The sequence below is a fragment of the Rhinoderma darwinii genome, chromosome 2 (genome assembly GCF_050947455.1).
Source record: "Rhinoderma darwinii isolate aRhiDar2 chromosome 2, aRhiDar2.hap1, whole genome shotgun sequence".
Taxonomy (NCBI): domain Eukaryota; kingdom Metazoa; phylum Chordata; class Amphibia; order Anura; family Rhinodermatidae; genus Rhinoderma; species Rhinoderma darwinii.
Window position 1 is genome coordinate 85,083,455 of NC_134688.1, and position 12,241 is coordinate 85,095,695.

Genomic DNA, 12,241 nt, shown 5'->3' on the forward strand with positions numbered 1-12,241 from the left:
ACTCCGTCAAAAATGATCGTTTTTCTAAATAAAAACCACTGCTGTTATCTACATTACAGCGCCAATCACATTATGTAGAAGATAGGCCACTTATAATGTGGTGAGAGAGCCTCTTTAAAAAAAAATGGTCAGAATTTGGTTTAAAACGGTGTCCTGTGTCAAAATCAACAGCAAAAATGTTAAAGTGCATCTACCACAAGACAGACGCACATCGACAACATGCTCATGAAATGTTAAATAAGCTGGGTCCAATATGAAGCCTCACTAACCACAAATCAGGTGGGGGCTGCAGCTGCCTACCAGGTGAATTGGTAAGGTGGACGGAAAACCTCCGCCCTTCTGCAGGGGCTGTACTCTCTTGGTAACGCCAATATATTATGTTTCAAATTTTTGCCATTTTCCACATTTCTGCTTTCGGTCAGTGAATGAAAACATTGCAGCAGCACAATTTTCTCTCCTGTCTGTGTGCCTGGGGCCTAAGACCTTACCTACACCAATACAGTGTAACAAGTCTAAGGCCATGTTCACACACTGTGAATTCTGTCAAGATCTAGGCGCCGGTTCTGCACCTAAATCTTGACAGAATCAGCTAGCCTTCAGCCTTAAATGCATGTGAATAGGCTATTTCATGCCCAATTCACAAATCAAAAATCACAGGAAACAATGTGCCACGGATTCAAAAACACACTACCTCTTTAATCCCCCGCCGCCGATCTAGGATTATAAGCTGCCAGCGATGACTTGCCTTGGCTGCACGTGATCGCTGCAGCCAATCAGTGGCCTCGGCGATCACATGCCGTACTACTAGAATTACCACTCCGACTACCGCAGCATCTGCGTTGGATCGGGAGGGCATTGACGAGGTGAGTAGTGTGTTGTTTTTTTTTGTTATTCTCTATAACATTTGCAGCAAGGGAGAAAAAATATAATGGAAAGACTTTTTTCTCTTATTTTATATCCGCTCAGAGATACAGATGTTGAGTATAAAAGAACGGGACAGGCCACATAACAAATAGCATCTAACGACACAGACACTGACCACATTGCTATTGTGGATGAGATTGATAACTAAAATCCCATTGGGTTAGTGCTACTCACCTAGATAGACCTGGTTTTTCTTTTGCAGCGCAGTTACAGGACAGTCTTTGTGTGCCAGCAATAACTGCTTTAATTGGGCTACTTCATTTCTCAGAAGAGTAACCTCATTCTACAGGTGGAAACGCAAACAAAAGGATTTTGAGCCAAGTTTACCGGGTACATATCATCATCTAATTCCAGTACACCCTGTGCCCTGATGCAGTAACTTACACTAAGCTGCACATTATGAGTGGTCAATTCCTCCGCCTTTTTCTCCAAAGAGCAGACCCAAACCTTACGCTTCTGACGACAACGTGAGGCGGCTGCTCTGTTTCTCTCAAGGAAGCGCTGCCGACGTTCATCCGGATCCTCATCTGTTGCTCTCCGTCGCCTACCCCCAGTGCTTGGGGTGGGCTGAGCAGGAGATACCTGTAAATAAAATTGTAATAAGACAAATCAACTATTTATTATATTTATGGATTCTAAAAGAGGCTATTTCAATCAATGACAATGATGATTATTGTAACACTGTACACGACGACGATCTTGGCGTTTCCAATATAAGACCAGGATCACACCCGTGATGCAGTTTTTGGCTACATTTTTTGAGCCAAACAGGAAGTGGACACAAAAGAAGAGAGATACATCAGTCTTTTCTATATACCTTTCCTTCTTTTCGTATCCAATTCTGGCTATGGCTAAAAAACCGAGCCAAAAATGGCATCAAAACTGTGTGTGTGATCCTGGCCTTAAAGAGGTTTTACAAATACAAAGTTTTACGACCAATCAAAATGAAGGTCATGAAATATTGATCTATACGTGCCCGACCACTGGGACACCAACTAACTCTGAAAATGGGCTGGTTTTAGTCCCGTTTGCAATGAGTGCAAGCGGCAAATAAATCTCTCCTCATTGCCATTAATGGGATTACAGAGACTGGTGGCCGCTTTTACTCGGCAGTTTCCGTAACGCCCAATCCTTTCAATTAGAAGAAAATATTTTTTTTGTGATAATCCAACTGTTTGCTGAAATTGTCTTATACTTTTCCTGGCCTCTGACCTGAGGCTGTGCAGGCGAAGGTGCATCTGGGTGTTGAACCAATATTTGGCTCTGTTCTGGTCGTGATGCCACCATAGCCATCCCTCCATTGAGCGAAGATGGAACTTGATGAGTAAGGGAGGCTTTAAGTCTCTGAGGATATAAATGAAGAAAAGAAACTTATTTGCAACATGACAAAATAGTCCAAAAAAAGCATGAAAATGGAAAAAACAAAACAGTACATTAATATGTGTCTTCAAAGCAAGAACTGCATTATCATAGCAAAGTAGAACAGCAAATCTTTTATCGGGTCTTTTTAAAGAATTAGGATTACCTAACAAAGAGGGGCTTAAAGGGGGTATTCTCAATCAGACATTTACATCATATCCACAGGTAAAAATGTCTAATAATTGTAGGTCCCAGAGATTCTATCCTATCAGGATCCCGTTTCACCAGATGTGTTGCCCTCAAACCTTAATTAAAGTCAAATAGAGAAAGGCAAGTACATGCAAGTCCGCGGACCTGCCGGCCACATTGCCTGGCGAAACGGCTGATCATTGCCTGGTAAAACCCCCATATTACCAGTAGGTGGGACCCCCACCTATCAAAACATTTAAGCTAAACACAAAATATTTTTTGGACTTATCAGCTGGGCAAAGGCCATGGAGCATGATCATGTTAAAGTTTTGTTTGCAATGATTCAAGTTTTTAATAAGCCAATAACAATTTACTTTGTACAACTTAAACTCTACAACACAATTTATAGTAAAAATCAATTCTCCCACAATTGACACCAGTGTACTCTCCAGGAACTCACCATTTTTGCCTCTGCATGAGCTGAAAGAACGGAGGGAGAAATATGTCCTGCACCGCCGATAACTGGGGGCCCAGGAATCCCTGGAATATTGGGCACCATGTTCATAGGTCTTGCCAACTAAGTAATAAAAAAAGCAAAAAATGTCAGTAGTACCCAGATTCTTTTTAATAACCATTACAACAGCCTAGACAGATCTCTTACCGATATAACCGATGGCATCTGTACATGAGGGCCTGGAAGGAAAGGAACAGTGTGGCCATTGCCAAGGTGCATCATAAGGGAAAGAGAGCTGCCCGGGGAACTGAAATGCAGAGTAAAAATTACTTACAAGACAAAAAAAACATACATGACTGAAAATGACAGACTAAAAAACATATGCATGAACCATGCTGGCCACACAGGGTTTTTATTAAGGACAAGTGATGCCTTCCAATCCATATAGCTGTATGGTAAAAAAAAACAAATCTTGAAAATGGTGCAAACGGTGTTGAACCACAGTATCGGCAGTCTGCGCGAAAGTCAAGTGATCAAGGATCACATAATACCATGGCGAGAACCGGGAGGGAGATACCACGGATGCCGATGATATGGGGAATCAAGGCAATACATTTACCACTTATTCACTGGGTTCTACTCATCAAAGCATGCATTAAAATAACACTAAAGTCAGAAGACCCATTGCTGCACTCAAAATGACCAAGAATGATCAAATATTAAATCAAAAGCAGGAAAATGAATTATTAGGAGGCTAGAAGAAGTGTAATACAGAGCAGAGAGCTGCAAACGAAAAAGAAAAGAAGGACAGATGTGGACATTGACACGTTAGAAAAGTTAGGAGATTTTATGCCAACACCAAGAACAGACATGAAAGTGCAACTACTGCTTTCTTACCCTAGCTGTCTGTTGGACGGAGGGGCCTGAGTGATGACAGATGTAGGTGAAGGCAGTGTAGGGTGCAAAGGATCGTATCCCATATGGAGGGGTAGTGAACCAGGCCGTACTATTGTTGGCGTGGGTGTAGAGCTGACCTGCGGCTTCGGCGGAACCTTAACCAGAGTGACACAGTAAACATCATCACTCAAAGTAATGAACAATGTGCAAAGTAATTCTGCATGACATGGATACAAATTACCAGCAACCCAACAAGGTTTATTACGTTTTCTTATTACAATTCCTAAAGGCGCACATACATATTAGATCAAAGTTGGCCGTTATGGTCAACCCGTACTGGTCCTGATGACTGCTGTCCACCACACATCAGCTAAAAACAAGGTCAGACGAGCCGGATTTATTTCCTTCATCGGCTGCCATAATGTGTTCATGTGCTTGTCAGCCAATGACATATGACGGCTCAGCGAAATGCACTCATTTTTGGCAGAAAAGCTGGGGGGAGGCAGGGCGGAAATAAATATTTATTCTCCTACCAGTGTTCCCTCTAGGGCAGCTTCCAAACAATATACGTTGATTTGTCCTTGTTGGTGTCATTCGTACGATTGGTTTGCCAGTGAAGTCTTCGTCTTATCTAATCTTTATGGCGCCTACTTACTACTAAGGGACATGGTCTTCCATTGTATATAAACATCCAGGAAAAGTCGGATTGTGCTTTATATCTATTTTTTTCATATAATATCAAGACACCCTAAAATCTGTAGAGGTATACTCAAGTAACCTCTTGTCTAACATAAAGAAAGCATCCTCGGACCTTAGAATAATAAGATTCTGCATTTGTAAATGATATCTTAAACACAGAATTGTTGTGCTGTACCCTTGTACATTTATATATTTAGTTTGGAGAAAGAATAACCCATTAAACGGATCTACTCATTTACTGAATGTTCTGTCTTATACAAACTAACATACTGCATAAAAAAGCACCTCTAAATGTTTAAAGGGCCCTACTATACCTCCATAGGTCTCCAATCTAGAGACATAGAGTTTTTTTTTGTCATATTCCATATGAATTAGACTGGGAAAATCCTAATCCTATATTGCGCTTCTAGGGGAAAATATCTGCCTTATACGGCGTCATACGGAGGCACCATACAACGGAAGGCAGAGTGCCTACAACTTCCTATTACAAGGTCTCCATGTGCCTCTTTACAGACTCCGTGCACACTGCTCCGTCATGTGCATGAGGCCTTAAACAGGTTTTCCAGGGACTTTGATATTAATGACCTATCCTGGGGATTGGCCATCACTCCCGACACCTCCTCCGATTGCCTGATTAAAGGGGCCTGCAACGAGCATGACATATTCATTGATTACCAGGCACAGCTCCGTAGATTTGGTAGTGGTTGTTCCGGATACTGCAGCACAGTCCCATTTACTAGAATGGGACTGTGCTGCAAAGAGTAGCAATACCAGGCACAGCCACTGCAAAATGTATGGCGCTGTGCCTGGTAAACAATGAAGAGTCCTGCAGCCCCTTCAATCAGCTGGTCGGTGAGGGTGACAAGAATCAAACTCCCACCAATCTGATATTGATGTCCATTCCTAAGGATAAGGCTTCAAAATCAGTCCCAGAAAACACCTTTCATCTGTAGGCTTCAATTACAAGACCTCAAAGTGCACTTCCTATGTAGCAAAAAGGGGTCTGCAAAAAGTTTCCTTTGACATTCCTGGCATGTATAACTCACAATCACTACCTTTTCCTCGGTTATCGATCTAGGACTGTCTGGATCGGAGGAATCCACTTCTACGGGTTCTTCTTCTTTGATTTTAATATCAGGAGTTGAAGGTAAAGACATGTCCAGTGGTCCCGCACTCCGCTAAAGACAAAGATAGGGCATCAGCATGCTAGGTCTCTCTACTCCTTCTGTAACCAGTTTCTCACAGCACATGGAAATTATTATTTAAAAAAAAAATAAATATAATAATTTAAACGTTGAATACCAGAGAATTTATCATGCTAAAAAAACCTGAATGAAGTAAGTTGCAGCTGTACACAAACATAACACACATTTAGGTAAAATAACATCAAATAATGCTGTAATTATTAAGAAAAAGTAAACTGGAGAGAATAATGATCACAGTAATTTGACATAATAAAGATTATAACAGATAAGGCCCCATGCACACGAACGTATTTTTTTCCTCCCGTAAATACTGGCGTAAATATGGGTCCATTGTCACGCGTATTTAAACAGTATTCCACCAGTATTTACGGACCGGTGCCCGATGTCACCAGTATTCACGGCCCCGTTTTCTCTGCACTAAATCGGCAGCCCCTTCTCTCTAGCAGGATAGAAAAAAAGAAGAGTTTGGGGTAAGTTAACTTTTAATACTATTAACTCCAGCGGTAGTCACTGTCCAGGGTGCTGAAAGAGTTACTGCCGATCAGTTAACTCTCTCAGCACCCTGGACAGTGACTATCTCCTGACGTCGCCTAGCAACACTCCCGTAATTATGGGTGCACACACGTAGTCACCCGTAATTACGGGAGCCCCATAGACTTCTATGGGCCTGCCCGTGCCGTTATTACGGCCTGAAATAGGACATACCCGTGGCCAATAGAAGTCTATGGGCACGTAATTACGGGCATTTTTACGTTCGTGTGCATGAGGCCTAAGTATGTAGTAATAAGTGGGGTCATAGGCAGCAACTGTTAATGTGCAAATATTCCCTATGGAGATCATGACCATGGGTCATTGGGAGAGATTTACTTATTCTTGCACGCAGTGCGCCAGTATACATTTGTGCGTGTCAGAAAAAGTGGCCCATGGGATTCATGTATATGTGTTTGGCCCAAACACCCTATTTTCCAATGTATTCACGCCAAATAATCTGTCCCTTTGGATCCAACGTATCAAAACGGTCTAAAAAGGAAAACTCTTTGCCCATATTAACCTGCTTTTTAACAAGCCTACAACTAAAATGTTCAAAAATACTTAAAATCTGCATTACATCTGAATAGTTGCCCTCCTATGAGCGCATACATTTATTCAGATTAAGACTTGTCTTATGATTAACCTTTTTGACATCATCTTCTTCATTTCTTTTCTTAAATTCATGTTCAAAAGAGCTGGCTAGCTCATTAAATAGACCGACTTCCTCACAATTCTTCAAAAACCGCGTGGGAGTGGGAGTCTGATCTATGAAGACAGGAGAGATTGGTAATAATACATGAATGATACTAAACATAGAGCATGGATGGCGTATAATCAACGGGGACCAAATAAAACTAAAAACTGACACTTCACATTGGGGCCTCATTCTAGATTAGGAAACGGCTTTTCATGGAGGATGAACCTTGTGCTCGGTTTACACTGCCACTGGAGGAATTACAGCACCGCTACTCCTGCCGTCAAATTAGATGGAACCAAATAGAAGTGAATGGGGTTCGTCCGCTGAACGACTGATCCAGCATTGCCATATCGTCGTTGCTTCCGACGCAGATGTGAGCATAGCCTTTCCAGCCATATTAGGGAACCGGATAATCAACAAGTCCATAACATACCTAAATATAGTACTACTATATGTGTCAAAATTGTCCCTGCACCCATATCAACCAATCAGAGCTCAGCTTTAATTTCTTCAAACTGATCTGGAAAAATAAAAGCTGCACTGTCGTTGGTTGCTATGGGCAACAAGGACAGATTTTCTGTGTGACAGCTTTGATAACCGCGGCCTATTGTTTTTCCCTGTAAATTATCTGTAAACGGGTGCATGACGGTACCTTGGATGATCACAGAGTCCGTCCTTGCAGGCCCAAACTTTAGCGTCATCTCATGTTTATGTTTGTGTACGGCCAAATGGTCTTCATTTGTGAAACGCTGCATTAAAGAAAAAGCATGATTAATAGTCATAAGAAGGTATATATACATATATATATATATATATATAAAAAATAAAAACACTGTACGGCATCACTATGGCAGAAAAATTGAGCAATACTCCCAAAAGCACAGAAAAAGACCATGTTTTTTGCGGCGGCAATTTCTTCACATTTTTGCGGACCCATTCATTTCTATAGCCCCATGCACACGACCAAAGTTTAAACGGATCTATATAAGAGCCGCAAATCCAGACCGTAAATACTCAGTACATATCAATTTAGGGTCCGGATTTGCAGATTTACCAATACTGGTGAATTGTTGTGGATCCGTGGGTCCTAATGACACACAAATTCACAACAAATGTTTTTTGCGGTCCGATGGACCACGCTGGACCCGTGGAATTTCGGACCGTAAAACCAATGCGGTCGTGTGCATGAAGCCTTAAAGGTTTTCAAGCAAAAGGTGCTGAGCTGCAATACCAGACATAGCCCATGAACAGAAGTGGTGCTGTTCCTGGAAACAAAAGAACGCCCTTTATTCTAATCGTGGAGAACTCTCTTAAACATGAAAACATTTATCAGGGCCAATTTTTCTAAATTACCAACTGCTAAAAAAAAAAAGGCAGTGGCAACATATGTACCATCCCACTGTGCCATGTTAAGTACTAAAAAAATAATAAAAAAAGAAGAGTACATGTTCGATAGGCTACACTTGCCCAGAAATTTCACTACCCTGTTTAACTCTTTTTGGGTCGTCTCATTATAAAATACGGATGTCATTAGCTGTAATCATATGGGGTAAAATTTACGATTTATTTGCACAACGCCCCAGGCAACTCCAACTAAACATACAGCTAAGGCTCTGTTCACATTCATATTTTTGCCGTACAAAATAGCGTAGAATTCAGCGCTATTTTGTATGGCAAAATGACGGAAATCACAATGGAATCCGGACAGGGCCCATTAAAGACAATAAGTCCTGTCAGGCGCATTTGGTGTCCGTCATTTGACGCATCCGGCCCTTCAGTTATTCTCGCTTTTCTGTTCCTATGATGTAGCAGAATAACGAAAAAAAAAAAAAAAAGAGTGAAAAGAGTGCAGATGTAAACAGAATAAGGCTCTGTTCATACTGGCGTCATGTTTTAGGCTTTTACAGGAAATATGACGAAGATGATGGAACTGTAGCGATCCGTCATGATCGGTTATGATCTGTTTTTATTGCTCCCATTGACTTTTAATAGGTTCGTCGGCTATACGATTTTTTCTTTGCTACACCATTATACGCTATTCTGACCTTCAAAAAGCAACGGGAAACCAGATGGAAAAAACGAACGCAAGTGTGATTATAGCCTTATCATCATACACGAGTAAGCAAAAATTTTCAATATACACAAAAATGAATTGAAAGGGTTTTCTGGGACTGTGATATTAATAGCCTGATCTTCGAATAGGCCGTCAATATCTGATGAGTGTGGGTCTGACTCCATGCAGCTGATCGGTGCCAAGAGTGAGACCCCCACCAATCAGATATTGATGAGCTATCCCAAGGATAGGCCGTGAATATTTCCGTCCCAGAAACGACTATTTATTATGAAGGATCTCTTATTAACATTACAAGAAAAATGAAGAGTCTTCAACACCCACAGTAGACCCAAATTTAAGATCAATTGTTGCCAAAAGGAGCAATGTCTGCACCAGCACAGAATTACAAATCTGTTCACGGCAGGCGAACAACTTGGCAAATCTTTACGCTATTTGAGTGATCTGATATGAACTAATGTCGTGATGGAGAATTGCTATTCCAGCTTTGAATTGACAGGTTATTCACACAGGAGTTGAGCCATATGTAATACTACCCATAGATACAGAAAGCAGCTACACCGCCATGTCATAATGATAAATTAGGAGTGGGAATAGAAAAGAATGAGGGGAGTTCTTCAAACAGCTGAGAAATGCATTCCTGCAGCCAGGAAAAGTGAATAAAGGGCACCGCACCCCCTCAAGTCCCGTGCTTTTAGTGCCAAAACAACCTCAGGAAAAGTAGGCCCCTGGAAACCTTGTCCAGGCCTGGCACGCACAGCCGGCAGAAACATGAGAGCGATGGGATTACTGCACACGTACAATCACACAACCATGTTCCTCCGCTTCCTCTCAGCTGAAGGAGCACATACTGTGCGTGAGGACGGGGGGGCAGCTGGAGAAAGGGTGAAAATGCTTGATGGCATTTTATATGGGATCATCGTCCACTATTCAATGTGTATTAGGGTATGTTCACACGGGCTGTTTTCAGCCGTTTTTCGGGCTGTAAACGTCCCGAAAAACGGCTGAAAAATCGGAAGCCGAACGCCTACAAACATCTGTCCATTGATTTCAATGGGAAATCCGGCGTTCTCTTCCGACGGGGCTGTTTTTTACGGCTCATTTTCAAAATGCGGCGCGTAAAAAGACACCCCGTAAAAAGAAGAAGTGCAAGTCACTTCTTCAGCAGTTTTTCATTGACAATAGAAAAACAGCTCCAAAAATGGCCGTGAAAAACGCTAGTTTGATTAAAAAAAATCAGGAGATGTTTTCCCTTGAAAAAAAGCCATGTATTTTCAGACTTTTTTGTGACGCGTGTGAACATAGCCTTAGGAGATAGAGCCAAGACAACGAACAGGACCTGTAAATGGAGGGGGCATTAACCCCTTAACCCCTTAACGCTCCATGACCTACTATTAGGTCATGCTAACTGTAGCGTTCGCGCTCAGTGACCTAATAGTAGGTCATGGAGTAAACACGGCGCCGTTCGCGCGGTGCGCGTTCATGAGCTGTGATAGCTGCTGTTTCCGACAGCAGACTATCACTGCTCAATGTGCCGGGACCGATCGCGGAGCTCCCCCGCCGATTAACCCCTCAGAAGCCGCGTTCAATAGCGATCGCGGCTTCTTAGGGGTTAATCCGCCATCGCCGGCCTGCTACACGATAGCGGCCGGCGATGGTGACTATGGCAACCGGACACCAAACAATGGCGTCCGGCTATGCCATAGACGGAAGCCTAGTGGGTCCTGACAACGTCAGGACCCACTATGCTTGCTGTCAGTGAGTAGCTGACAGCTCTAATACACTGCACTACGCATGTAGTGCAGTGTATTAGAATAGCGATCAGAGCCTCCTGCCCTCAAGTCCCCTAGTGGGACAAAGTAATAAAGTAAAAAAAAAGTTAAAAAAAGATGTGTAAAAATAAGAAAATAAAAGTTTTAAAAGTAATAAAAGTAAAAGTCCCACTTTTTCCCTTATCAGTCATTTATAATTAATTTAAATATATAAACAAACAAATAAACTATACATAATTGGTATCGCCGCGACCGTAACGGCCTGAACTACAAAATTATTTTGTTATTTATCCCGCACGGTGAACGCCGTAAAAAAATATATTAATAAACCGTACCACAATCACAATTGTTTGGTCACTTCACCTCCCAAAAAATGGAATAAAAAGAGATCAAAAAGTCGCATGTCCCGAAAAATGGTAATGATTGAAACTTCAGTTCGTTACGCAAAAAATAAGTCCTCGCACGGCTTTATTGATTGAAAAATAAAACCGTTCTGGCTCTTAGAATAAGGTAACACAAAAAGTGAATGATTGTTTACAAAACGTATTTTATTGTGCAAACGCCATAAGACATCAAAAAAAACTATAAACATCTGGTATCGACGTGATCGTATCACCCCGCAGAATAAAGTGAATGTGTCATTTATAGCGCACGGTGAACGCTGTAAAAAAAAACGTATACAAAAACAATAGTAGAATTGCTGTTTATTAGTCACCACGCCACCTAAAAATAGAATAAAAACTGATCAAAAAGCCGCATGCACCCCAAGAAAACTACAATGGATTCCTCAAGGGGTCTAGTTTCAAAATTGGGGTAACTTTTGGGGGGTTTCCAATGTTTTGGCGCCACAAGACCTCTTCAAACCGGACATGGTGCCTAATAAAAAAGAGGCCTCAAAATCCGCTAGGTGCTCCTTTGCTTCGGAGGCCGGTGCTTCAGTCCATTACCGCCCGAGGGCCACATGTGGGATATTTCTCTAAACTGCAGAATCTGGGCAATACGTATTAAGTTGCGTTTCTCTGATAAATCATTTTGTGTTATTAAAAAAATGGTATAAAAAGAGTAAATTTCACCTCTACTTTGCTCTAAATTTCTGTGAAACACCTAAAGGGTTCATAAACTTTCTAAATGCTGTTGTGAATACTTTGAGGGGTCTAGTTTCTAAAATGGGGTGTTTGATAGGGGTTTCTAATATATGGGCCCCTCAAAGCAACTTCAGAAATGAACTGGAACCTAAAAAAATAAATAAATGAGGCAATACTTCGCTTCTTACATTATACTGATAATGAGCCGTGCCCACCCCGAGATTACCCCAGTTTTGACCGTTTGTATAAACGGAGACCCCTATTAGACCGTTTCAGTGCCCCGTTTTCCCAAGCATACACCCCCGAGAAGTGTTTTTCTATTGATGAGTCCCTGGTACATTTTAAAGGGAGGGTTCAA

General features: G+C 41.7%; 1 protein-coding gene across 2 annotated transcripts in view; it reads right to left on the minus strand.

The window, feature by feature from the left end:
* The window catches only part of ATF7 (activating transcription factor 7), an 87,907-nt gene that overhangs the window by 9,921 nt on the left and 65,745 nt on the right, over positions 1–12,241 (minus strand). For both annotated transcript variants that reach the window (XM_075851869.1, XM_075851870.1), the window contains exons 3-11: positions 7,608–7,704; positions 6,902–7,023; positions 5,578–5,700; positions 3,824–3,978; positions 3,134–3,233; positions 2,933–3,049; positions 2,137–2,268; positions 1,309–1,506; positions 1,099–1,207 (exon numbers count right to left, since the gene is read on the minus strand). In XM_075851869.1, coding sequence (XP_075707984.1) covers positions 1,099–1,207; positions 1,309–1,506; positions 2,137–2,268; positions 2,933–3,049; positions 3,134–3,233; positions 3,824–3,978; positions 5,578–5,700; positions 6,902–7,023; positions 7,608–7,704 — 1,153 coding nt within the window. The remainder of the gene's footprint in view (positions 1–1,098; positions 1,208–1,308; positions 1,507–2,136; positions 2,269–2,932; positions 3,050–3,133; positions 3,234–3,823; positions 3,979–5,577; positions 5,701–6,901; positions 7,024–7,607; positions 7,705–12,241) is intronic.